At 47.3% G+C, this 26,573-nt stretch overlaps 3 protein-coding genes across 3 annotated transcripts; 2 read left to right on the forward strand and 1 right to left on the reverse strand.

Annotated features, from left to right (window-relative positions):
• Positions 1-265: 265 nt before the first annotated feature.
• On the forward strand, positions 266-8,629 carry LOC306837673 (caskin-2-like; the record flags this gene model as incomplete). The annotated part of the gene is made up of 10 exons (XM_079365417.1): positions 266-530; positions 2,275-2,411; positions 2,959-3,022; positions 3,244-3,341; positions 3,462-3,572; positions 3,683-3,784; positions 3,868-4,006; positions 4,090-5,754; positions 5,975-6,224; positions 6,299-8,629. Coding segments are annotated over 10 exons (2,928 nt in total), but the record flags the coding sequence as incomplete, so codon positions are not given.
• Positions 8,630-9,295: 666 nt separating this feature from the next.
• Positions 9,296-21,085, reverse strand: flii (FLII actin remodeling protein). The gene is made up of 31 exons (XM_079366323.1): positions 20,955-21,085; positions 18,871-18,981; positions 17,847-17,918; positions 17,679-17,759; positions 17,017-17,264; positions 16,818-16,921; positions 16,544-16,719; positions 16,297-16,454; positions 16,130-16,214; positions 15,905-16,052; positions 15,678-15,808; positions 15,478-15,585; positions 15,288-15,392; positions 15,011-15,190; positions 14,848-14,930; positions 14,326-14,400; positions 14,146-14,229; positions 13,890-14,061; positions 13,703-13,810; positions 13,437-13,628; positions 13,217-13,315; positions 13,038-13,127; positions 12,780-12,919; positions 12,335-12,575; positions 12,086-12,237; positions 11,945-12,005; positions 11,728-11,856; positions 11,531-11,637; positions 11,335-11,440; positions 11,186-11,251; positions 9,296-10,775 (listed from the first exon to the last, which is right to left on the reverse strand). Exons 1-31 carry the CDS (start codon positions 21,015-21,017, stop codon positions 10,641-10,643), a joined length of 3,810 nt encoding a protein of 1,269 aa, XP_079222449.1. The 5' UTR covers positions 21,018-21,085; the 3' UTR covers positions 9,296-10,640.
• A 502-nt stretch (positions 21,086-21,587) lies between these two features.
• On the forward strand, positions 21,588-26,155 carry desi1a (desumoylating isopeptidase 1a). Its single transcript, XM_079366354.1, has 6 exons — positions 21,588-21,788; positions 22,156-22,177; positions 22,564-22,633; positions 23,529-23,638; positions 23,826-23,948; positions 25,001-26,155. The coding sequence occupies exons 1-6, from the start codon at positions 21,698-21,700 to the stop codon at positions 25,089-25,091; spliced, it is 507 nt and encodes a 168-aa protein (XP_079222480.1). The 5' UTR covers positions 21,588-21,697; the 3' UTR covers positions 25,092-26,155.
• Positions 26,156-26,573: the final 418 nt, after the last annotated feature.

Consider the following 26,573-nt stretch of genomic DNA (forward strand, 5'->3'; position numbering starts at 1 on the left):
AGAGAGGGCGTCACAATTCAAACGCCATGAAAAACACCCAGTTATCAAAAGAGGGTCATCACACGTGATTGGGTGTCGCTAAATGTTGTGTCAGTGTTTTTTCTTCCAACGTCACTTCACATCACGTGTAGGATGTGGTTTAGATTTTTAAGCCCCGCCCCTTTTCTGTTAACCAATGCACCTGCTTTTAGGACCATCCCATGCTTCCACCTCCTCTCTCCTCCCTCCTGCATCCATCTCTCCATCCACACCACATAATGACTGACCTCCACCTCTAACCATCAGCTTGATAACCTCCCCACTCCTCCTCCTCCCCCCTAACCCACTCCTCTTGTCCTACCCATCTCGCCCTGTAGGGGGCACCCTCTCCCGGCACGCCTCTCTGCCCACCCAGCGCCAGCAGCTGCACTCCAGAGCCCCCCTCTCCTCCAGCCTCAGCTCCGCCCCCCAGACCGACGACTCCTACACTCTGTACGCTCCCCCCACCCATGTGGTGCTCCCGCTAGCCAACGGCCTCGCTACCAACGCAGGTACACACACGCTTTGTTTTCTAACCCTAACCCTGACTCCAACAGGAAGTAGGAGTCACCTCTTGTTGCATGAAGAGTTTTCCATGTCCGCCGCTCGAGATCACTTCCAACGTGTTTTTTTTTTTTCCTCAGACAGAAACTTGGTCAAAGTCTTTGTAATCTGATCTGTGTCCTCCAACACGCCTCAGTTAGCCCCTCCCCCCCCCTTCCCCCTCCCCCCCCCCCCTGACAGAACCGGTGCATCAGAGTCTTTGTGTCTGATAGGTTTGTGTCCAAGCCGCCTGTCTCAGTCTGATTTTCCCTTCGAGGACATCTGGGTTCTCAGGGACTCGTGTCATGGTAAGACCCCCCCCCCCTCCCCCCTCCCCCAACATCAGCTTCGCCTCCCCCCCACCCCTCCTGGCTGTTCTGAAGCTGCCCCGCTGCCCCCCCACCCCCCACACCCGCTCAAGACTCTGCATCAGGACCCAACACACCGAGTCACACGAGGCCGTCTGCAGACCACATGCTAAATCACACAGCTTCCTGTCGCTGCACGCCACCTGATGCCTCGTGCCGCCGCGCCATGTTGCCTCATTTTTCCTCCTGCTTTAAACTTTTCATTAACTTCAGTTAGTTCCTGTAATAATTTTCCCGTTTTGCGTTCAGTTAATCCACGCCCTACACCTGCACGTCACATGACTCACAGCGCCTCATGTTTCTCTCACGATGCTTCTCACTGCTCATCAGCAAAGTTCCCGAACATCGACGCCACACCGACGTCTCCGTCTTTCTGCATCAGCGCACGTCGTCTCCCGTCGACTCGCTTTCACCTCACGTCATTCAGCTCATCGTCGGACGTCCTCTCAGATAACATCGCGCTTCGTAAAAATCACGTCGTCTCAGCTGGGTCGCCTCCGCCATCGCTTGACTTCATCTCCTGTCGTCGTGCATCTCTTGTACCGCCTCGCATCAGTGAAGCGTGAACAGCCTGAGTGTTGCCTCACACCTTTTCATGCTGCCTTGCATCATTCGATGTCTCACATTGTCACCAAAAAAAGAAAAGCAGGTGAGCTAGACGGAGACTTATCTTGGTGTGTTGGGTCCAAACACTTTGTATGATTTTTTGTTTTACTGCTTCAGAGCGTTTGGCTGGTAGTTTTTGTTTTTTTTCCTGGTTCGGCTGGAAAATGTCGGAAGCTTCCGGCTCGGTGAGTCCGACTGAGCTGACTCTGAAGAAGATGGACTCAGAAACAGTCAGAGAATCTTTGAGATCCACAAAGATTTAACGAAGCTGTTGTTGTGAGGTTGCATTTTTATCTCCTCCAGTTTAAAGAAAAACACAACCGACTCGAAGGGTTTAGTTCCAGCTCTGTTTTGCCTGTAATATTTATGTCCCATGTCTGTGTTTTAAATCTCTTCTGAATGTCGTGTCGTTGCGAGAATTCAAACTTGAAAGCTTCTGCACCTACTGCCCTAGAATAGAGTCCACTGCCTGACGCTTCTGGCCTCGTGATTTCATTAATGGATGCTCTTCTGCTCGGCCACAGCACAGCTTTTAGACCAGAAAAACCTGCATCCTGCCCGCCACCGTCACCAGCCAGCACCTCGGGCCTTTTGCATCTGCAGGCTTGTTTTGACGAAGAGCATCTGCTGCTTCTTAAAGCACGATGCCGATGCTCTCGTCTCTGCCACGTCAGGATTTAGAAAAAAAGTGTTGTTTTTTTTGTTTTTTTTTTAATCTTATTTTTGTTGTTGTTGGCAGCAGGAGATAGGAACAGCGTCGGGAGTACTGGAAGCGTTGGCAGCACAAGGAGTGCCGGGAGCGGGCAGAGCACTGAAAGCAACAACACACCCAACGGGATCCAACACAACACCGGTCACCATGACAACGCCAACAAGGTACACAAAGTGCTATCACAAAGAGACAACCGTTCGATTGATAAACAAAAAACTTTGTGTTTCAAATCGATGAAAGGACTTTTAGGACTTTTTTAAGAATTTACAGAGCTGGCTAAACACTGAAGCTACAGTGTGCACCACACGGTGACCTGTGTGAGCATCCACTCTAGAGAGGAGGAGGGGGCGGAGCCAGCTCTCTGTGATGATTAGAGTTTAAACTGCAGTACCAGTTTGAAACACTAGGGGGCAGAGCTACATACTGCTCCTTTAAATGTTCCACTTTGGTTGACTCTGGAACAAATATTGAGAGATCTAAAATCACTCCTCCAGAAGTGAAGTGATTTTTTTTTTTCTCACAATTTTTTTTAATTAAATTAAATAAAATTTTTTTTTATTTCATTTAATAAAAAATAAAAAAATAATTAAAATTATTTTTTAAAGTTGTAGTTTAAAATGTCAGTGACAGTCAGTTTGTTTACACAAACAGTGACAATGAGGTGAACACAGCTCCTCTCAGTTTATCTGCTGCTCTCTTACGTCTGTGCAGCCGGCTCCCTCTGCTGGTGACTGTGGACACTCAGACCTCAACAATCAGCCCGACCCTCCTGCAGGTAATCTTCTCACTCCTTCCACCTTCCACTATCCAACATAGTGTGTGTTATATACTGCATAATGGTGTCCTACATTCACCAGTAGGACAGCTGCAGCGTGTAATCGTGAGCGTGCTGCGTGCTGCGCTCTCTCGCCTCGTTGGCTCGAGGGTTCGAAGTGAAAGGAAACAGCTCACCTCTGTTGATGTTTCGTTGACTCTGGCGTGATTGTCCCTCTGCAGGCGGGACTCCTCGGAGGCAGACGGTGACAGTGCAGAGACCTGTGGATCAGAGTTTCTCTCAGCAGTTTGTCCGTCCTCAGCAGCTGCTGGAGGGAAAGGTGACCGTCACATCCTCCAGAATGTCTTTTGCGGGTTGTTTATTTTTTCCAGGTTTTTTAGGGTATCACATCATTGCATATTTGAATTTGTGTTATTTGTGTATTGGATGTGTTTTATAGGATGCAGAGGCCATCTACCAGTGGCTGAGAGAGTTCCAGCTGGAGCAGTATACTGGGAACTTCATCAGCGCTGGTTACGACGTGCCAACCATCAGCAGGATGACTCCTGAGGTAAACGACGAGATCCTGAATCTGTGTAATCATTAGTGAGGTGTGTGTGGAGGTAAAGTGGGGGGGCGGACTGACTCACTCATCACTCTGTGCTCTCGTTGGGTCTCCAGGATCTGACAGCCATCGGAGTGACGAAGCCAGGCCACCGCAAGAAAGTCTCCCTCGAGATCAACAACCTGAACATCCCCGAGTGGCTGCCCGAGTACATCCCGGTAAGACTTCCAGCCGTTCACTGCTGAGCGCAAACATCCCGATACCGTTCCCGTCTTAAGTTTATGCAACCTCTCTCTCACAGTCGGATCTGGGCGAGTGGCTCAGTGCCATCGGCCTCCCGCAGTACCACAAACAGCTCTCTGAAAATGGCTACGACTCCATCAGCATCGTCAGAGACCTCACATGGGAGGATCTGCAGGAGATCGGCATCACCAAGCTGGGTGAGGGACATTATTCGATGGTATTTTTAGCACACGCTCAGTGGGATCAGTGTTTTGACTTTTGGCGTGATGGTTCCCTCCAGGCCACCAGAAGAAGCTGATGCTGGCGGTGAAGAAGCTGTGCGACATCCAGAGGGCCATCCTTCACGCCGAATCAGGACAAGGAACGCTGCGCCGCAAAGGCCCCGGAGCTCTCCACCTGGTGGCCATCGAGCCCCCCGACGCGTCCGGCGAATGCTCTTCCCCTCACACCCCGAAGATGCTGACCTTCCAGGACAGCGAGCTGAGCGCCGAGCTGCAGAGCGCCATGTCCAGTCACTACGGCGGCTGCGAGGAAGGCTTGGCCATCAAGAACGCCGTGGGAATGTCCCAAAGCCAGGAGAGCATCGACACGCGCTCCAGGGGATCCGGACGCTCCCAGGAGCCGCCCATGGCTTCCATCAACCCCCACTGCTGGTCTCAGGAGACCCTGGATGGTAGTCCTGCCAAGGAGAGGAACCACCCGGAGGGCTGGGATCAGAGGCCTCTGCCTAAGCAGGTGCCTTTGGGAACCGCAACTGTATTTAAGTACCCGGCAATCCCGGCGAAGCCCAAACTGTCTGCGTCGTGCAACTCGTCCCCTCACGGCTCGCCTGCACTCAAAGGTTTCAGCTACCTGCATTCTCATTGTGGGTCCACAGACCTGAACTCGCCTCAGAGGCCCGTTGACCACACCGTGACTCTCACCCCACCGAAGAAGCGCAACCAGAGCAAGATCCGTTACGCCCTGTCAGACGGCGAGCCCGACGAAGACGACGAGGAGGTATCTTTCCGTTCTGGGAACCTGTCGTCGTACGCCACCTTGACGCGCAAGCCGGGTCGCAGCCAGCTCGCTCGCTTACAGTCGAGCCCGGAGAAGAACGGAAATGTGGGACGCAGTCAGTCGTTCGCGGTGCGCGCTCGCAAAAAAGGTCCCCCTCCTCCTCCGCCGAAAAGGCTGAGCTCGGTGAGCAGCACGACCAGCGGCGAGCTGAGCGACAGCAGCACCACGTCGTCTGTGGGAGGAGTGACCGACAGCCCGGTGAGCGTTCGGAGCATCGCAGCCTCTCTGGAAGGGAGGGCAGAGGGGAAGGACCCGGCAGGATCTAAACCAGACCTGGTCCAGCAGGAGCCGCCGCCTCCTCCTGCTTCTCTCAGCTCTACAGGTCAGGAGACGAGTGGCGGTCGGAGGAGGGTGCAGAGCGAGTGCATTCCCTCTCTGACCAGCGGCAGCGCCGACTCAGAACGAGGCGTGAGGTCGGACACCGAGGAGGAAGAATCGAAAGGTCAGGACCGCTCCTCGTCCCCTCATAACAGCTCCAGTGAGTGCATCCCGTTCGCCGAAGAGGGCAACTTAACCATCAAGCAGAGACCCAAAGCTCCCGGGCCGCCGAGGGCCGAGGCGGTGCTGGAGCCTCCTGAGAAACAAGACGCCAAGAACCAGGAAGTACCCGAGTTCAATCTGAAGGAGTCTGACACGGTGAAGCGTCGACACAAAGCGAAGGAGAAGGAGCAGGCCGGAGGTTCTCCCAGTCGAGAGGGAGCCGGGGATGCCGGGTCGGGCAGGCCTCAGTCCCAGAGCCAGGAAGACGTCAACCTGAGGATCAGCGAGGCTCGTCTGGGGAGGCCGGCGAGTCCAGCAACAGGATCCCCAATCAAACGTCCGCTCTCCCCGAAACCTCCTGCTGTGGCTCCGAAACCAGTTCGCCACAGTCTTCTGGCGGCACACGGTAAGAAACTTCAGCTTGACTTCAGTCCTGCAGGTCCCGGACTTAAGACTTTACAGATCTGGGACTTGAGACTTGTTCATCTTGCTCATTAAATCTGAAATTGTCGATCTTGGATTTGACTTTAAGGGTCTAGACTCGATACATATGGGTGTAGGATGAGGACTTGGTCTTGACTTGTTGGCCCCGCCTTCTGTTGACCCTTCTGTTGCGTCTTCCTCAGCCGGACCCTCGTCTCCGTCTGTGACCGTCAGCGGGGTTCAGACTGTGACCTTCGGCTCGCCGTCCTCTCCCAGAGCGCTGTCCCCTCAGGCCCCTCAGAGTCCCTCCCTGGCCGCTGCCCGGACTCAGGTGTACACGGCGGGTCCTGGGACTGAGGTGGTTCAGCAGAGGCTGGATCAGACCAGCACGTCTCTGGAAATGGCTTTGAAGGCTGTGGAGAAAAAACTGAACCGGGAGGACGACTTAGAAAGGTGAGACTGTACCACGTGTTATTTATTCTTTTAGTTTTTACCGACTGTTTACCGTCTTGTTGTTCTCTCCGTAGCGCATCGCACTCAGTGAAGTCTGCAGGGACCATTCTGGACGACATCGGCAACATGTTTGACGACCTGGCCGACCAGCTGGACGCCATGTTGGAATGAAGCCTTTTTATAAAAAGCTCCAAACTTATAAAAAAACAAAAAAACAATTCACCCGCAAACTCAGGAAGTGACCGAAAGAGAGAGAGAGAGAGAGAGAGACAAAGGAGCGCTGACGGAGAGAAACGTCACATCTCCGCTCCTGAACTTCACGACGGAGAAGAAGAAGTCGAAACACCAGCACTTAAATCTCCGCCCGTTGAACTCCTCCTCTCACAGACTGATGAATCCGTCGGGATGGACGGAGGAAGGGAGTCACTTTTTTTTTTTTTTTAAAACCTTTCTATTGCTCAAACATGAACCAAACAAAGACACTAAAGATGGACCAGCTCGCTGCGAGGCTTTTTATAGACTGAAACATGAAGTTACAGAGAGCTGAAGTCCTGACGCTTAAGTGTGTGTGTGTGACAGGTGTTTTACTTTCAATTCTTATTAAACTTATTTATTGGGTCTCCTGCTAAGAACGTGCAGGATTCACTCACTTTTCACCAACGAGGAAGAGTTTGTTAAATGGGTTCGTTACATGAAATGTTTATGAACGTGAACGCAGCCTTGGTTACAATCCCTCCAGTTTGGGAGTTCTTATTTTTAACCATGTTTTGGTTATTGGGAGCTGGAGAGGAGGGAGGTGGAGAGCTTCTTTTAAAATCAGAGCGACGAATCAAACGTAAATATAAGTTGTAATTCTGCAATCTAAAAGCCTGGTTTATTTTTACGCCGTAAATCCACGTGGCCCCTGAACTACTCAGAAGCCTACGTACATAACGTGACGTGACGTGACCCCGCCTCCTCAAAAATGTACCGAAGGATTTGTTTATTTGTTTGTTTGTTTTATAAAAATGGGACTTTGAATGCAAGAATCTGGAGCATCTCAGCTTCTCGTGTCTGAACATTTCAAACGTTATCTTTGTAATATTTTAAAGAAAAGAAGAAAAAAAAACAATTTATTTTATACAAAGTGACGTTAACCGTGTGTGTATGTAGTCTTCTTGTGTTTGTGTTTAAAAAGAAAAAAAAAGTGCTCGTGAAGCTTCAGAGGTGTGGACAGAAAGGGAAGAGACGCACGGTCTCTGTTTGTGATACAAACTATTTTTGGATATTCATTTTAGCCGCTTTAGTATTTAAATTAGACCTATCTAAATATGTATATTGTACACTAGAGGTATATACAGAAGCAGATATTCAACCAAAGTCTATGTACAGATTCTTCTGTTTGTTCTTTCACCTTTATTTTGACCTTTTGTTTGTCGCTCGGCCTGCGTGTGTGTGTGTGTGTGTGTGTCTGTGTGTGTGTGTGTGTGTGTGTGTGTGTGTCCGTGTGGGTAAAACATGCCATGACTTGGTTTAAAAATATACACATTAAAATATAACGCTAATATATTAAAGTCTAGAAAACTACAGAAGAGGATGAGGGCCAAACATGAGAAATAAATTAGGAGAAGAGCAAGTTTTTTTTATTTTAGTTTTTTTCTGTAAAGCGAGGTGAGAGAAAGGTCGGAACAAATCGGATTCTTCCAGAAATTATATTTGAACTTTATTCGAAACATTTCAACTAATTTCTCTACATTTTAACTTCATCCTTAACATCTCCACCTTTTTCTTTTCTTTCAACATTTTTACTTTTCTATCAACATTCCCATTTTCTCCTCGATCAGCATTCACTTTTTCTTCTCTCAACATTTAAATTTCCTTCGAGACCTTGACTTTTCTCTCTCTCTACATTTTTTCTTATCTTTTACGTTTAGTCTTTTTCAAAAAATGCACAATGGAAGAAAATATATCTTCCTACAAAACATTCAGCTGACGCTTTAATAACGTCAGATAGAAAATACAACACATGCAAAGTCAGGATCTCGAGAGGAGGAAAACTAATCGATAACAGCCTGATTTATGAGTTAACCCTGATACGTGTGTGTGCGCGTGTGTGTGTGTTTGTAGTCATGTCTTGTCATTATTTATTTCTCATGTCTGACTTCCTGACAGTCACAGAGACTTTAAAGTTTCATGAGTCATTCCTCCAACTGACGAGACAAAGAGATCTGAACAGAAAGTCCACTGTCGTCTGTGTGCATCATGTTGAAGAATGTGCGCGCGTGCGTGTGAGCGCTGTCTATAACTGACATATTTACTTTCTTGTTTTCTCCAGCTGTATTTGTTTAACCTTTGAATAACTAAGATGTTAATCTGCTCGTATGTTTTAATCTTTATTGACAGAAAATAAAGTTTGCAAAGAGAAACGGTCGATCTTTTTTTTTTTTTTTTTGTCCCGACACAAAGACAGAAATTACGACTGCTTAAATAAACTGTCCTGACACGACCTACATATTAAATAAGTAACAATAAGTCATTAAAACAAAGAGAACATGAGATATGAGAACATAAAGGTGTAGAAAATATCTGTGTGGACACTTCCGGGTTTATCCCTCTCCGCCCCATTGATTGGTTAATGGTTGCGCTGTGTCGCTGATTAGTTAGATTGAATTCACCTGTTCACGACAGCGCTCACACTTGGCGGCAGCACTAGCAAGGTGTTTGTCACTAATGTTTTTAGTGCTCTAGTTCACTTTAATTTGTCTTCACTACTTCAAGTATTGTCATTTTATTTTGAAGGTAAATCTAAGTTGACTTGTTTATTGCTCTCATGTTATTTTATTTTGTCTTTCAGCACCGATGTTCAGACGTGTTTTTTCTGTTACCTGGATTAAATAAACCTGTTGAACTGAAGCCATAGAGGCGTTCCGACCGGATGCACCTGGTGACAAAGAACCCTTCAAAACAAAAGGTTTGGAATTTCTTTACTCGGCTTTTTAAACCGCATTTTCACATTTGAGCCGCATGGGATGCCGTAGAAGGAGAAAACAGGGCACACTGCGCCTTAAAGCCAAGAAAGTCCAGAGAGATGAGTTTGTGACATTTTATTTTAATATAAAATACATAAATAAAGCATCTGCAGGTGGCGTCAGGAGCATGAGCACATATTCATAAACACACAGACACATGCACAAAGGACTCAAACACTCGATCATTCGATTCACCCCCACAAAATAAAGAGAAAGTAAACTATGGCAGCCAGGTGAGAAGAAACGCTTCCTGTTTCTCCATCTACTTCCTGCACAGGGAACATGATCATGATCAGGAGCAGCAGTGCAGCAGGTGTGTTCACCTCCCTCCACTGTGAACCACAGCAACTAACTCCAGATTAGAGATGAGCAGAAGCACACAAACACATTTTTAAAAATGTGCCTCCAAAAGTCTTTGCGAAAGCTCTCCCAATAAAACGACGGATGAAGAGATGTGTAATGCCAGACTCAAATATCTTAAAGTAGAGATTTAAAACGCTTTCCCTCCGCTGCAGGAGGGCAAGAAAATAATCCCGTCATCCACTTGAATGCATCCTCGAACACAGATATGATCTCTAAGTGATTTCTGATTGCACACAGATCTTTAAAGTTGAAGATAAAACGAGGCCTGTAACTCTCTCCCTCCGTCACCTGTGAAGATTTGAAGAATATCCGATTTGTGTTTGATTGAAACAGACGACTCAGATCAGTGCACGAGTTAGAGGAGGGACTTAACAGACTGTAGGAAGGAGAATTGAATGAAAGCTCATGGGGCAAACACACACACACGCATGCGCACACACACACACACACACAAAGAGAACAAAAAAAAAACAACAAAAAAAAGATGAATAAACCAATATTCCTCAGAAAAGAAAAAAACAATTTTAGTGCTGTCTCCTGTTCACTCCCTCAAATATGAAAACACCGAGTGTAAAATTAAACTCTTGTTTGAACTCAATCTGCTTCCAATGAGCTGTGCAAAATGGCACCGAGCACGGAGGAGCGACTCCTCCGGTGAGAACGAGCGACCGTGCAGCCAAGAGCCGCGGGGAAGCAGCCAATCGGATCGATATGTTTTTATTTTATAAAGCCTCTGTACACCTCAGACCTGTTTCCTCTCCACACATTATTCTCTCATTTAAAAACAGACCCACTGCTAAAAAAAGCTTGTAGTTTAAAAAAAAACAAAAAAAAAAAAACAAACGGATTCTTTGCAGTTTGTGGCGTTCGACAGGAAACGTCCGACAGCTTCGTGACCACACGGGGTCAAGAGGCAGCGGAAGGAACCGGAGGTCGGGGATAGACATCATCTTAAATCGTACAGGTAGAAAAAGGACACGGCAGCGTAAATATATTTGATGTAGGTGTGAGCGTTTCTGTGCGTGGCTTTGTGCGGCATGCTTCTCTAGGCGGGCGGCGTTTTGAAAGCCCCCCAGGCGTGGAAGCAACGCGTGAAGCAGTGCGGCTCGTTTCCCTTTCGCACCAGCCGAAGCTTCCTGGGGTGTTCAGGGACCTTCGAGCGCATGTGTTGGATGTAAACCTGGAGAGGAAGAGGAGGAGACGTGTTAGAGCCAGATTAAAACCAACAGGTCCAACCAAGCGATCTGATTGGACGAGAGGCTTTTTTATTTTTAAATTTTTTTTTTTTTTAAGTGAGTGACGATGCGTGTCCCTCTCTAACTTATCAGGCTTCAGGATCACATTCACTTCAAGTGAACGTTTCATACTGCAGCTCTGCGGTAACCATGGATACCGACAGTAGAATAGAATGTTCGGGTTGCTTAGCAACGGTCGAGTTTCAGTGGAACTAAGTTGAGTTGGTGTTTTTCCATCACTGTTTTCTGCTTCGATAACTTGGACATTTATCACAGTAGAACAGATATTCAGTGTTTAACTGCTTTTATACATTCTTGATTTATTTTTTGATGTGTGAAGTAAAGAGAGTTTCACCTGGCAGGCTTTGAGGCTGAGTTTGATCTCCACCTGGCTCGTCTGAGTACCGACCCACATGTACACCTGAGGCAAAGTCACAACACAAGATTACAATCATCGTCTCAGTCAGAGAGGACGCCATGAACCCGACGCGCTCTCAAACTCACCTCTTTGCCGTTGTCGAGCAGCATGATGTCATCATCGGCCAAGTCGTCCTGACAAAAGTCTGAGCACTTCTCCGACACGGAGAAATAACCCTTTTCATTGGAGCACCTGAGAGACGACGAGGAGGAAGAAGCAAATATGATTGAGTGTTTGCTTTTTAATAAACACGGACGACATGAAGACGTCTCGCTGCCTCACCTGAAGAGCCGAGCGTGCTTCATATAATCAGCATCCTCATCGTACTCCTTCTGAGAGCCAATCCCAACCCAGAAGAAGTTCTCTGGCTCCTCCCCCTCGTTGATGACCTACAAGACAAGACGCTCGCTCTGAATGAGAACTTTAAACCCAACTGATCTGATATGTAAATCAGGTTTATCGTCCTCTCTGCCGTTTACCTGTTTGCTGTATGTGTCATCGAACATGCTGTTCATGATGTCCTCGGCCAGCTTGGCCTCGTCAGGGTCAGCAGCTCGGCCCACCCAGGTGTACACGATGCCCTGATTGTCTGTGCTCTCAAACGGTACCTGCAGGTTAAAAACACCGACACGTGACACAAGCAGCAGCAGAAGAAGAAGAAGAAGACGACGTCGTGAATTAAAATCAAAAAGAAACCTTGAGAATGAAGCAGAACTCTGAGTTGAGATTGCTGGAATCTGTTCCGATCTGGATCGTCCTGCCAGAGGAGACAAAAGGTCAAATCTGAGGTCGGCCATATTTGATGTGAGTGACAGGTGATGATGGAGCGAAGTCTACCTGGTGCAAAGTGCGCTGCCGTTGGTGCGTATGTGGTAGAGAGAGGGCTGAGGGTCGGCCTTCTGCTTCCTCTTCCCCTTGTGGATGATGAACTTCCTCTTGAAGTGGGACAGGAACTTGAGGTTCTCCTGCTGCTGCGTCATACGCACCACCTTAAACAGAGAGAGGAGGAGGGGGAGAGAGCAGGCGAGGTGAACGTACGGCGTGTTAGAGTGGGAGGAGAAAGGAGGCGTGGCTCTGTCGGGCTACCTTGAGTTTTCCCGGGAAAAGGCTCTCGAACTTCTTCTGCAGGGAGAAGGTGAAGGTGAGCCAGCCCATGTTGGAGGCCTGCCGGCCCTGCCAGAAGTACACCACACACTGGAAGTCTTCCTCGGGCTGTTTGTCCTCCTCATCCTCGCCCGCCGCCGCACGTCCTCCTCCTCCTCCTGCTCCATCTTCACCCTCCTTCTTCTCCTTCTCGTCGTCCTCGTACTCCACAGGAACCCAGTACCTGAGTGAGCAGAGCGACACGGTAGGAAAAAACGACCCAAACGAAAAACACAAATTCCCCCCTGACTCGTCTCGACAGAGGTCATCAAAGGTCATCCCGTCTCTGCTGACCTCCAGGTTGGGAGTTCAGTAAACATCTTCGTTGACGCGGCCTGACTTTAATGATAAATGAAGTTTGGACTGTGTCACACGCACACACACACACCTGCAGAGGAAGACGTAGCAGTCCTGAGTGTGGAAGTGTCCAAACTCCTCCTCCGGCAGGCGAGCAAACTTCTTCCCCTCCAACACGAATCCCTCCATACCGTCCAGGTCCTCGTTCCACTCCTCCATCAGCTGCTCCGCCTGACGGGAAACATGAGAAGGTGAGGAGTGGAGCTATGAGAGGATTTAAAAAAGAAGGGAGGGGAGGGGAGGGGAGGGGAGGGGAGGGGGGAGGGGGTCACAGTCCAGGGGGGTTCACCTCAGTGAGAGCCATGGCGGGCTGTCGGGGGAGGAACAGAGCCGTGAGGTCGGCCTTCATCTGGTCTTTCTGCTCGGCGTCTTTCTTCACCTGAGAGAGGAAAACCATAAAACCTTCTTTAAATGCTTCACAATCAACGAGTCCAGTGTCTCTGAGAGGGACACGGCGGCGTCAGCGACCTTGCCCTGCAGGTTGTCCTTCTGCTGAACCGTCTCCGCCGCTCGGGTGTAGTCCACCTTCAGCACGTCGTCCCAGTTCTTAAACTTGGACTTGAACACCTGCAGAGAAGAAAAGAAGAAAACCACGGTGGCATCAGGCTCAAGCTCCCCAGACCTGGTCCTCATCAGGACTTGAACCAGCAACCCCTCTCAGTCTCCCGCTGAGGCTGGAACGTCTGACCTGACACTCGGTGCCCTCCAGGTTGCGGGTGACGCAGGCGTGTTTGGGCCGGTGCAGCATGGAGCAGATCTCCTGACCCAGCTTCAAGGCAGCGGCTCGGACGAGGCGTGGGGACTTCCTCCCGATCCAGATGAAGACGTCGGACCAGCAGTCCAGGACGTACACGCCCTTTGTGTCGAGCAGGGACTGCACCTGGAGGAGAGGAAACACGGCGCTCAGGAGGGGGGCGGGGACACTGGATGTGATGATGCAGCAGGGACACGTACCAGTCTCAGCTCGGGCAGCATGTCCAGTTTGATCTTCTTGTCTTTGTGCTCCACTGACAGCTTGTAGTTTATCTGGGGCAGCTCCAGGTAGCCCAGACCCAGGCCCACCTGCAGGACGAGAGGGAACGTGAAGAGCATGCACATCGACTCGAGCGAGCGCGGAGGAGGAGCGTGTAAAGCGGCTCACCTTGTAGAGTTTTGGTCGGACGGGAGAGAAATCATCGGGGATGTGTTTCTTGATCTCCTCCGGTTGTCCTCCCAGTGTTTCCCAGAACTCCGGCGGCTCCATCTTCTGCATGAGCGTCGTGATCTCAGCCTTCCCCTTCCGCTCGTTTTTATTGATCTTTTCCGCAAATAATCTGATATGACGAAGAAAAACAAGCGTTGAATCATCAGTCTGTTTACGTTCTGCAGCGTTTCATGTTTGTTTGCAGTGATCCCACCTGGCCTTGGTGGTGCTGCTCAGGGTAGCGTTAGCTCCCCTCCAGATGAAGATTTCCAGGCCCGTGTCCAGCAGGAAGACGAAACTGCCGGAAGAGGAAAAAAAAAGAAACGCAGTGAGCAGATTGAAGAAGGAGCCACAAATCCAGCAGGAGTTTATGTGAGACTGAGAGAAGAGTTACCGAGGGTCCAGGGAGGAGCCCTTCACAGGTACAGACTCCAGTCGGATGTTCTTCTTCCCGTAAACTCTGTACAACCTGAGACACACACACACACACACACACACACACACACACACACACACACACACACACACACACACACACACACACACACACACACACACACACACACACACACACACACACACACACACACACACACACACACACACACACACACACACACACACACACACACACACACACACACACACACACACACACACACACACACACACACACACACACACACACACACACACACACACACAAAATGTTTTCAGAAGATAATTAAGCTGCAAACTGCCTCGAAAGAATTTACTGGAAATCTTGTTCCTGAAGCAGGTTTATATTAAACGGGATCGTTTCATTGCAGCTCTGCAGGATTCACATTGAATGCATGTAAATGACTCAGTGATCAAAACTGCTGATTTGACTTTGCTTGGAAGTGATGCAGTGAATCCACTGAGCGTTCGATCCTACCTGACAGAGTAGTGCGTGTCCTCCACCGTGTAGAATCCACTCGCCGTCCCTCCCTCGATGTAGGAGATCTCGTTGTTGAACACCTGAGCGGAGAACGTGTGTTAAAACTCACAGCCGTTCATTCACACACACGTCCAGGAGAGAAAGGAGGTTTGTAACGTACGGCGCTGAACTCCTCGCTCTCGTCTCCCATCTCCTCCCGTATCGTCCTGCACTCCGCCCCCAGGAAGTTCCTCAGGTTGACGGCGTGGATGGCCGAGCCGGCCTTCTTGTCCAGAGTGGCGTCCTGACCGATCCAGTAGAAGATCTGATAGTTCAGCGCTCCGTTCTCGTCCAGGAAGGTCTGCGCTCACAGAGAGAGGAGGGCGAATGAGACAAACTCAGAACCTGCACGCGCTCGGGTTCAGGGACGCAGTTTTTTTTTTCCTCGGAGGCGTTACCTTGAGGATGATGTAGCAGTCTGCCTCGTAGAACTTTCCGTGGAAGGTTTCGTCCACTTGCAGAGGAATAAAGTTTTCTATTTGCCAAACGGACACACCGGGAATCTGCAGGACGGAGAATCAGAAGTGTTTCACATCACCAGGTGTGTAAAACAGGTGTGTTAAACACTCACACTGATATATGTCTCACCTGCCCGACGTCCTCCATAAAGAACTCCGAGTAGTTGAGGTGAGGTTTCTCCAGACTCTTGTCCCAGCGCCGGACTTTTAAGTCCCCGTATTTCAAATCTCCATTTTCCTGCAGAATCATCAAAACAGGATCAGGAACAAAAACAAACAAACGATGTGTTGATGAAGGAGCCATCTTTGTTTTCTGGACGTCTTCCTCACCTCCATGTTCTTCTTCTCCTGTGCTACGTCACTCATCCCCTTCAGCACCTGCTTCGCCTGGTCGTCCTGCGAACAGTCCTTCCTCCGCCGCAGCCTCATCTTCCTCGCCAGCGGATCTCTGGGGCTGGCTCCTGCGCACACACACACACACACGCACACACACAGATTAAAACTCCTGTTAACCACGGTGAGTGTGTGTGTGTGCGCACGCTCAGGGTTACACACACCTCCTCCAGCAGCAGCCACAGTGGCGGGCGACGCCCCGGCCAGTCGCAGCTGGTTCTGCAGGGAGAAGTCGATGTTGTACCATTCGGCCGCTCTGTCGACGGGTTTAGGAGGCATCACGAGGTTGGGATTCTCACGCACATCCAGAACCTACAGAGAGATCAGCCATTTTTAAAAAAAGACCACGTCATCATCCGGCACGTATGAATCAAACGTAATCAGATTACCTCTAAATCAGTCAGGAAGTGGATGGCCTCGGGCAGCGTGACCAGGCGGTTTTTATTCAGCACCAACTTCTTCAGCTTTCCACATCTGGACACAAACACAACATTTGTTCAAGATGGCCGCTCTGCAGGTCACATCCTGTGTGTGTGTGTGTGTGTGTGTGTGTCACCTGCAGAGACCCTCGGGGATGAGCTCCAGGTTGTTGTTAGCAGCCATGAACTCGGTGAGGCTGGAGAGTTTGCCGACGCCTGGCGGGACGCCGTCAAAGTCCACTTTGTTTGAGTTTAAATACAGCTTCTTCAGCTTGGACAGCTTACAGATGGCCGACTACACGAGAGGCAAAAACAACTTCAAACATGGCAGCAACCTCTGCATGAACACACGCAGCGTCTGTGTGTGTGTGTGTGTGTTCTTACAGGCAGCGAGGTGAGCTGGTTGCGGCTCAGGTTGAGCGTCTCCAGCTGAGTCCACTGGTCGATGCACAGCGACAGCTCCGAGATCTGATTACTGCTGAGGTTGAGTCTCTTCAAGCTGCCCAGAGAGTAGAGGCACTCGGGCACCCGGGTCAGGTCGTTACATGACAGGTCGACGTCTGGGAGAGACGGCAGGAACAGAGGGAGCATGTGTTTGTGAAAAGCTTTCTGCACGTTATTGACTGACTGTGTGTGTGTGTGTGTGTGTGTGTGTTACCTGCTAACTGTGTTAGCCCCTCCAGGCTGGTGGGCATGTTGCTCTGGGTCCTCTGCGTGTTCCTCAGGTGGAGAGTCTGTAACGCCACCATGGCCGGCAGCTGGCTGCTCGGACACAGGAAGATGAACGTTTTAATGTGAATGTTTTTTTTACTCGGGAAGGTGTGCGGCGGCGGGGGGGGGGGGGGTCGTGTATTTACCGCAGCTGTGCGTGCATCAGCGGGTTGTTGTTGAGAATGAGCGTCTGCAGGTGGACCAGGCGTCTCATCTGGGGCGGCAGGCTGTCCAGCTTGTTGTCGCTCAGGTCCAGATAGAGCAGGTCGGTCAGGTTGATGAACAGCTGGTTGGGGATGGCGTCGATGCCGTTGTGGCTCAGATTGAGCACCAGCATGTTCTTGCTGTTCTCCAGGTCTCTGGGGATCTCCGACAGCTGGTTGAAGCTCAGGTCCTGGAGGAGGGAAGAACAGTGAAGATTCACAATCAGCCAGATGTAACCGAGGCTGTGAAGCCAAAAAAGGAGAAACACAGGATGTTAAGGTGATAACAGACGAGACCTGGGCCGACCGCCCGAGGATGTTTCCACCCTGATTTATTTTATTTATTCATTAAAGAGCAGAGGAGAGGCCCTCTGCAGCGAGCGCCCTGCAGAGAGAAGACGCAGCAACAAAGTAAATATGTAAAATATATCCTGAGATACATAAGCTTGAAGAAATAAAACAAGAGTAATATAAAGACTTTAAAATCCCTCCGATGGATTCTTAAAGTTCTGATTCTTCTGTTCTGACTTCTCTGTTGATGTCACATGACAGAGTATTGTACATGGAGGGTCTCCAGAGAAGCTGATGGTAGCATTATAATGTACCAGCACAGAGAGGTCGTCCAGCTGGAAGATGTCATCTGGGACTCCAGAGTTCTTCAGGTTGTTGGCTCTGGCGACCACGGCCTGCACACGGACAGAAACACGGTGAGCACACGGGAACAGAAAGGTGTGGTGAAACATGTTGAAGGCTGAGTGCAGGACTCAGTTTACCCGGAGGTTGGGCAGGCTGGACAGCTCTCCGTGTAAGGTGGTCAGACTGTTGTGGCTCACTGAAAGATGCTCCTGAAGAAGAGGGAAGGAGAGCTGGATTACACACACACACACACAAAAAACACACTCATCCTAATCCATGACAATCCGCCCTCGTCGGTTGCCATGGTGATTCCTGTGCTGTGACTCACTCACGGCATGCCTTCTCTAGAAACAACGAGCTCGTAACACACACGGGAGAGATCCAGGCGTCTTTCAGGTAAACAAAGCGCAGACACGGTGACACACTCATCTCGTTCACTACATGTCGGCACAGGTCATCTGTTCACCTCAGACGTCTGACAGATAATCCAATCAAAGTCGCTGATTACTGAAGAGTGTGTGTGTGTGTGTGTGTGTGTGTGTGTGTGTGTGTGTGTGTGTGTGTGTGTGTGTGTGTGTGTGTGTGTGTGTGTGTGTGTGTGTGTGTGTGTGTGTGTGTGTGTGTGTGTGTGTGTGTGTGTGTGTGTGTGTGTGTGTGTGTGTGATGCTGTCAGCACAGCGAGTTTTAGGACTCAAAAATCAGTCCTGGTCTTAAAAACACTTTTTGAAGGTTTCCATCTCGTCTTGGAATCAAAGCACTTTTTTTTTATTCACTGGTTCTTGTCTCAGACTGGGCTGACTCTGATTTTAAATCCAGATCGCCACTGTCAAAAAGAAGAAATCAATTCAGTCATAATTAGATTTTTATTCCTGCTGTTACAGTCTGAGTGAGTGACGCACAAGATGAGGATTTTATTAGGAGACATTCATGGTCTTGGTCTGGTCTCTGGTCTGTCCTGGTCTCGGTTACTCAACACTAGAAACAGTTAAGCTTCGACTCCTCAGCCGTCAGATCTCCAAACGTCAACATGAGACAAAAAAAAGAACCGTAAACTTCGACCGATGCTCCACTGAGCTAAAGACGGATTCTGCTCCTCTTTCAGTCGACTCGTGAGCGTACACGGTCTGCGTGAACGGCTCCGGGTGGCCCTGAATGTCTCACCAGTTTCTGCAGAGAGGCCAGCTCCTCTGGGAGGTAACACAGTCCCGTCCTGTTCAGCTTCAGCCATCGCAGACTGCTCATGGACTTGACATGCTCTGGGAAGTACCCGCCCTGCAAACACAGCGAGAGAGAGAGAGAGGGGGCGAGAGAGAGAGAGAGAGAGAGAGAGAGCGCGCTGTGGATTATATGTGGGGATAACTTCAGTTCTGTTTCCTTCTCAGTCACTGAATGTTTCTTTGGGATGCAGGGTGCAAATAAACCCAAGCTGATGGTTTGATGCCACTTCAGAAGAGGCGTAAAGAACGAGATTCATTTCCTGTTTTTTTTTTTAGCAAAATGTCCTCAATTGAAGCTGGTTTGTTTTGCTTGGTTATTCATAAAAACTCTTGAGTGAATTTCATCATCATCCACGTCGGTTTCCCCGCCACGTGGAGGTCAGACTTGATCATTTAACTAACAGCTACATCAACAAATTTGTATTTTAAGTCAATTTTGAAACTTCACTTTTTGTCAACACTCTAATGTCTGTCTGATTTTTTGTTTTTACTGCTCTGTGTGCCTTTGAATTTTCCCCCGGGGTCAAAATAAAGCTGTTTTTATTTGAATTAAAAATGTAAAAAAACACAAAAAAAAACAAAAAAACATCTGGCCAGCCGTGACGGCTTTTTGTTAAACGGGCAGTAACAGAAGTCTGAAACGTTAGCTCACAGTCGTAATGTGGACACAGTAGAGGAAGAGGAAATGATGTCATCCCACACAAGATCTGAATCAACGGCCCGACGGATTATTGTTTCAGCTGCTTGTTGTTACAACAGTTTGACTTTCTGAACTGAAATAGACGTGAGCACACTGCAGAGTAACTTCCCATAGGTGTGTGTGTGTGTGTGTGTGTGTGTGTGTGTGTGTGTGTGTGTGTGTGTGTGTGTTAGCTGAGCTAGATGAGTACTTTAACACAAGAAGAGACTGTAGGTTTGTTATCTGTCCTTCGCTGTGTCGACTCCGAGATAACATCTCGAAGCAGAACGCAACAAAATGTTGTGAAATGTTAAACACCAGTGAGTCTGTCTCGTCTTAATCTTCTGATTTGGAAGAAGAGTGGACGAAACTTAGACGAAAGAGGGAGGAAAATGGAACAAAACTAAAAATCCCTATTTGTGATAAACATGTTTTAAGATAATTGGGTTTACAGGTTTTGTTGTTTTTGTGCACTTAGATAAAAAACATTCAAAGCAGATCATGTATGTTACCATCCACAAATACACTTTACACTGTTTACACTATTATATTATATATTTTGTACATTGAAATAACTCCTTTTTATTTTTTTACATGATATTCTATTTTACTGTTTAAGTGTGTGTTACTAAATTGAGTGTTTATTGTTTATTATGTGAATAATCTAATTTTTAAAAAAGTAAATAGTTGTGAATAATTAGAACAAGCTGGGATTTAAAAACGGGAAGATTATCGAGGTGAATAAATGGATTCTGCAGAAGAAAATACTGGAGGAGTTGAAGAGGTGAGTAGACAGTTTGAGCTGTACAGGTGTGACAGCTGAACTCACCTGGTCTCTTTTCTGTTTTTAAAAGTTGTTTTTATCCGGTGTTTTAATGTTGGAAGAGTTCATTACTCAGCTGCGGATTTTATTAAACTGATATACTTATATAACTTATATACTTATATTTAATGTGAGCTCCTGATGTTCTTTCAGGAGGTGACTTTTCCTCCAGGGTCTAAAATGGAGCTTCTGACTCAGACAGGCAAAGTTAGCCACCTCTGAAGCTAAGTTAGCAGGCTAGCTAACCTGACGTACGAGCCATTACAGCTAATGAAAGTAAACATTCATCTTTTATTAGTTAATTCCACCTCTGATGCGTCTAAAACAGACACACGGTGCGCTTAAAGCCGATGTGTTAAGTTCATGTCAACAAAAAAGAAAAGATCTGATAACTGGCTAACGCCCAATGCTAGCAGCACGAAGCTAACCTGGCTGTTAAACTCGGGTTTAGCTTGAAGGTTTTTATTTGTTCAACAGAGACGATGTGTGAAGAAGAAAAACAAATGAACGTTGACTGAATCCTTACTTTGAAGTCGTTTCCACTGAGGTCCACCCCCCTGATGAAGGGAAGCACTCCTGTGGCAGCCATTTCTGCTTCAAGTCAGCAGCTGAGTCTATTTTGGTCCCGAAGAAGAAGAAGAAGAACGGCTGCGCTCCTTCTTCTTCGTTGTTTTATTTAAAGGTAGCTAACCAGCAGCGCGTTGGAACCAGTGCTGCCATCTGCTGTCTGAATGTAAATCAACAGATTATAATACTTTTTTTTTTTAAATAAAAAATGAGATAATTCAAAACACGAATCAAGACAACGTGGGATTATTAATAATAAATTAAACAAATATTGACTTTTAAATGTATTGGACAAACAATTATTATAATGAATAATAATAAAAATAATAATAATAAAACCAAAGGAGCAGATAAAGTGTTTATTTCGTTAATTTTCTTCTTAAAAGCTTTTTTTTATGTTGCGCACGTAAACGTAAAAACGATAATAACCCATTTTCGGCTTGATTACTCAGATAATGTGGGGGAAAGAAAACCCGCCTTCCTTCAAAATAAAGCGTGACAAACCTCGAGATGTCTCACTCACGCAGCATGACACAGCTTTTATTTTGAAGGCGACCGAATCGGACAGGTTGAACGTTCGTTCAGACGTGATGACGTCACTCACTGAGATCCTCCCTGTCAGCTGTGGCGTTAAATATCTATATCTGTAGCTCAGCCAGGCCAACTAGAGAATAAAATTCAGCTCCTTTAGGGGTGTTCGTTATGGATAAGAATGCGACTCGATATAATGTTCAGCTTTATATTTATGATTTATCGAGAGGAATGGCGCGCAGCCTCAGTCCCATCATGTTAGGTAAGGATCAAATCCGCTGCAGCCTGCTGGCCTTGGAGACAAATGACAGTTAATAATAAATATCAGGTGGAGATGGGTTGTTTTTTTCAATGCATGTTCACCGTGTAGTGCACGACTCTTTGATTACGCCATTGTTTCTGTATTTACATTTAAAATAATTAATAATGTATTGTGACTGATCCTAACGAGGAACGGGTGTGTGTGTGTGTGTGTGTGTGTGTGTGTGTGTGTGTGTGTGTGTGTGTGTGTGTGTGTGTGTGTGTGTGTGTGTGTGTGTGTGTGTGTGTGTGTGTGTGTGTGTGTGTGTGTGTGTGTTTTTGATCCGTGCTCCTCTTGAATCCGCTTCTCTCTCTATTTCTTGTGACAGGAAAACAATTGGAGGGTATCTGGTATGTATCACCTTTCTGCTTTTTTGTTGGACTCACCTGCGAACACCTGAATAATGAAAACCAATTTAATGTGTGTATCCAGCAGATGTTGGCGGCCTCAGACATATTTCTAGTCCCAGATTTTTTTTAAAAAAAGGACATTTTTCAATCTTATCAGGGCTCAAATACATCTGCTGAAGTTGTCCTTAAATTCTTTCCCCTCATCTCTTTTGGCACTGATGTAGAACCATACTGGTTCTGTTTTGAGGTTTTACCAAAAAAAGTTGCATTGTTCTTTATTTGTTGTCACATTTGCTGTTTTGTTTGCTGCACGTAGCTTTTTGTCAAATCTGAATCCTGCTTCTTTTTAATTATTTGGTGGGGTTTTTTCCCCCTCCCTCCCTCAGGCACACAGCTATAGTCGCTTACGGAGATGAGTTCTTCTTTGGAGGGGAGGGGATCTCGAGCTGTTCGCCGGTAAGTCTCCGTCACACAGACGCTGGCTCCTGACTTATCAAACCAGCTGATGAAGAAACGGTCTGCAGACAGTTTTGGGACGTCTTCCTGTCACTCAGACTTTGTTCTCCTGCTGTCAGTCCTCAGCACGGCTTAAATTAAATCTGTCATCCGCTATGTGTGCGTTAAAGTCACCACTCTTACTTATTACTGGAGGGCGTCTTGGTGTAATTCACATGCATGTACCTGGATGATTTAAATCTGTTTGAATAACCTGTCCTTTATTTCCATGAGGCAGCTGTTACTCATTTCATATCTTTTGTCTCTATAAAAAGGCTCGAGGGGCTCCCTGTGGATTTTTAAAAACTAAAGCCAAGCCGTTTCTTCACCATACCCAACAATGGTAGTGCACTGTTCAGTGTGTATGGATTCAGGTGTGTGTGTGTGTGTGTGTGTGTGTGTGTGTGTGTGTGTGTGTGTGTGTGTGTGTGTGTGTGTGTGTGTGTGTGTGTGTGTGTGTGTGTGTGTGTGTGTGTGTGTGTGTGTGTGTGTGTGTGTGTGTGTGTGTGTGTGTGTGTGTGTGTGTGTGTGTGTGTGCCCGTTTTCCTCTTGATGAAGTAACATGTCCCACATTGAGACAGAGTGGTTCGCTGCTGTGCTTTATTCAGATTCAGAGACTCTTAACCGTCCCTATAAGGCAGGGGCGTGTCCAGAAGGGTGGCGAGGAAGGGGGGGGGGCCACCAGTGAGATCTGATTGCCCCCCCCCCCCCTCGGTGACCAATCCAAATTCAGGGGCAGGACTTAAAAAACGACATTTCAATCTGTGTTCATGTCGTAACAGTTTAAAGTTGTAAATAAACCTTTGCATGCTTTCATGCAGATTTAGTGAGAGTTTTCCGTTGTGTGTTTTTTCAGGGTGGGACGATGCTGGGACCTCCGGACACGGTGGTGGAGCTGGGAGAGACCGAGGTGTCTGAGGAGATCTTCATGGAGTACCTCTCCTCCCTGGGAGAAAGCACATACAGGTGGAGGGAAACGTTCTTCTCCTCCCTCAATCACAAAACGGAACATCTCAAATCAGACACAGACGAGTGAAGCAGAGCTCAGGCTGAGCGACTACTACAGGAGAACATAAAGACGTTCACTCATCACTGACTGTTCATATTTCTCTCGCAGGTTTGCATCTGATTAGTTCTTCTTCTGTTGTTTCAGAGGTGACAGGTATCGTCTGTTTGAGCACAACTGCAACACCTTCACTAACGAGGTGGCTCAGTTCCTGACGGGCCGCAGCATTCCCACCTACATCACCGACCTGCCGTCTGAAGTCCTCTCCACGTGAGTGAAAATGAGGCTCTTATAATGAACAGGCTAATGATTAGCATATTTAGCTGTTGGAATTTGTTCTCGTGATCATAACCTGCTTTGTGAGTTTGGTGTTTTCATGTTTCAGCTCACTGTTCTCCATGAAGCTGCTAGTGCAGAGCAGAGATGTGGGTTAAGGTGCAACACGTTGGGGGGGGATTTTCCTCCCATTATTTTCAAAAACAGCGTTTCCAAAATTCTCTTTAAAAGTCAAAACAAGCGACACAGAACGTCCAAGCACACCCAATCAGTCACATCCTGGTGAGAGGAAACCAATTCTTTGTGACTTCCTGTGCAGCCAGCTGTTATTCAAGTGTGACTCAAAGGATTTCTGGGCCTGGACTTACTCTGCTGTGAGCGCCTGTCGGGCTAAAGCTTGACATGCAAGTAATGTGTTGTAGCCATGAATTATTACCTGCACAGATAAAGTAATGAATGATTCAATAAGATGTTGTCAGACAGTCGGATGCGACTGGTTGTGTGTTTGCATTAATGGATGCTTTCTGATTGCTCTCCACACGAACACTTCACTCGAGCATCAGCCAGCAGAACACTCGTGTGTCTCCATGGTTACCAGCTCTATCCCCGGTCCTAAATCTGAAATAACGGCAACAAAGGCCCTAAAAAAACACATGTTTTGATACCGCGTGTAGCTTAAAAGGAAAGTTATCTTTTCTCGTTAAAGATCAAAGGTGTGGAAAAGTAGCGAAGCTTGAAAGAAAAGTCACGGTTTAATCGCACACGGCCTAAATTGCTCGACTACCGCGGCGATGTATTAGAGCTTTTTTTTTTAATCACTGAAAGCATGAACTTGTTCCTTATTGGTTTCTTAGGACTGCAGTTTTGTTGCCACGGCAACGAGCACAGTCATAGATTTCGTTTGACTCTTAACTAGTATCAGATTTTGAAGTTTAAGAGTCTGGCGTCGTGACAGCCTCGTAGCACATTCAGCCTGGAGCTGCTCTGAAATATTTTCCACCTTTGTGTCGTTGTTCCAAACTCCGTCTCCTCCTTACCTCCTGCAGGCCGTTCGGACAGATACTGCGGCCCATCTTGGACTCGATCCACATCGCCCCTCCAGGAGGAAACGTCATCAACGGGGGGAGAAACATGTAAACTGATCAGGGCGGAGGAGTCACAACGTGCTGAGAAAAAAAAAAAAAGAAAGAACCTCCATCGTCATCAGTCAATCAGAAGTTACTGTTTTCTTTCTCTCGTCCTTTCAGTGAACAGAAAGTGCAGCTGCAGGTCGTCTGTGGCGCTTTAGTCGATTACTGACCCGTTAGTCCTGACAGCTCATGGTTTAATAATAGCTCCCCTCTTACAAAGGCAGCAGGTTTGTAAATACTAGGAAGACGGATCACATTTGAGGGTCCATCAAATGAGACATCCTGAAAAGAGCGTCACAATATCATAGTCTTACCAGCATAGCCACGTGTTCAAATAGCTACTACTGACTTTGATGAATGTGTTTTTTCTTAGAAATCCATCCACGGAAAGTCAGATGCATTATTTACCATTAGTGAGAATGTGCACGCCACAGTATAGATATATTGCACATTTTCACAGTTTTACCTGATCGCTTTTAACGAACCACCTGCAACATCAAAATACCTCTGAGACATAAGTGCATACAGCTTGTTTAATAGCTTCTGTTCTGAGGGGAAAAGGCTCCTCTACTTTTATTTTATGTTTGATCTCGCAGAGCTCCTGAGGAGACGTGGGCAGGGGAAAAAAAAAAACGGTGTGATTTTCGTGCATGCAGAAAACGTTCTTGTTCCCCTCAGAAGAAACTGACCTGCAGGTGAGAAACTTTGATGCGAGCATGGGAACATTTCTCCAGGATTATTTCTAATGTGCAGCACGCGAAGAAAAAAACTCCCAGACCTTTTTATTATTTCTTTTTTCTTGCCCATGTTCCCTAAAGAGTTCTGTGAAATACTCTGCAACCAGACTTATTCTGACATATTTAATATTAACTCTTAAAAAACGACTCTTTGTTCTTTTCCACGTCCGTGTTCAGGCCTCCTTTTTTTTTTTAACCTCGTGTTGTTTTCTGTTACAGTGTGATAAAACCTGTTGTCTTATTTTGTATGATTTTATTTGCACCTTTCTACGCTGGTATCTTGGCCATGTGTTGTTGTAAAAGAGGTTAAATTAAAATACATGTTTATACCATACGATGGAGCCTTTTTATCATCGTGCTGTTTGTCTCGAGCTTTCTGCAACTTGAGGGACTAAAAACAAACAGTGACAGGTCAGAGGTATGGAAACACTCAAGCAGCATAAATTCATGCATTTTATTTGAACAACTTCCCTGAAGATCTGAACTTAAAGGATCAATCAGTGAGATGTGAGCCGACTGAAGCCATACGATGGCCTTACTCTATGAGCCGACATTCAGAGTTTTCCGTCTGTTGATGCAGATCTTCAGTGCAGAAGAGGGAGTCCAAAGCAAACAGAGAGGGAGGGGAGGGGGAGGGGGGGGAGAGCAACTGCAGAGGAGGTAGAGACCCAAGAGACAGGAAGGTAGATAGAAAGAGAAGAAAAATATAGAGACTGGGAGGTTGTGAGATAACAAACATTGCGGATAATACC

Source organism: Symphodus melops (genome assembly GCF_947650265.1).
Source record: "Symphodus melops genome assembly, chromosome: 17".
Lineage (NCBI taxonomy): Eukaryota > Metazoa > Chordata > Actinopteri > Labriformes > Labridae > Symphodus > Symphodus melops.

Coding starts and splice junctions, on each gene's coding strand:
- flii (XM_079366323.1), bottom strand. CDS start 21,017: ATGGCTGCCACAGGAGTGCTTCCCTTCATCAGGGGGGTGGACCTCAGT. Junction 16,215..16,296: donor ATCCCCGAGGGTCTCTGCAG/GTGACACACACA, acceptor GTTTGTGTCCAG/ATGTGGAAAGCTGAAGAAGT. Junction 15,393..15,477: donor TTATGGAGGACGTCGGGCAG/GTGAGACATATA, acceptor TCCGTCCTGCAG/ATTCCCGGTGTGTCCGTTTG.
- desi1a (XM_079366354.1), top strand. CDS start 21,698: ATGGATAAGAATGCGACTCGATATAATGTTCAGCTTTATATTTATGAT. Junction 22,634..23,528: donor GGATCTCGAGCTGTTCGCCG/GTAAGTCTCCGT, acceptor GTGTTTTTTCAG/GGTGGGACGATGCTGGGACC. Junction 23,949..25,000: donor CCGTCTGAAGTCCTCTCCAC/GTGAGTGAAAAT, acceptor TACCTCCTGCAG/GCCGTTCGGACAGATACTGC.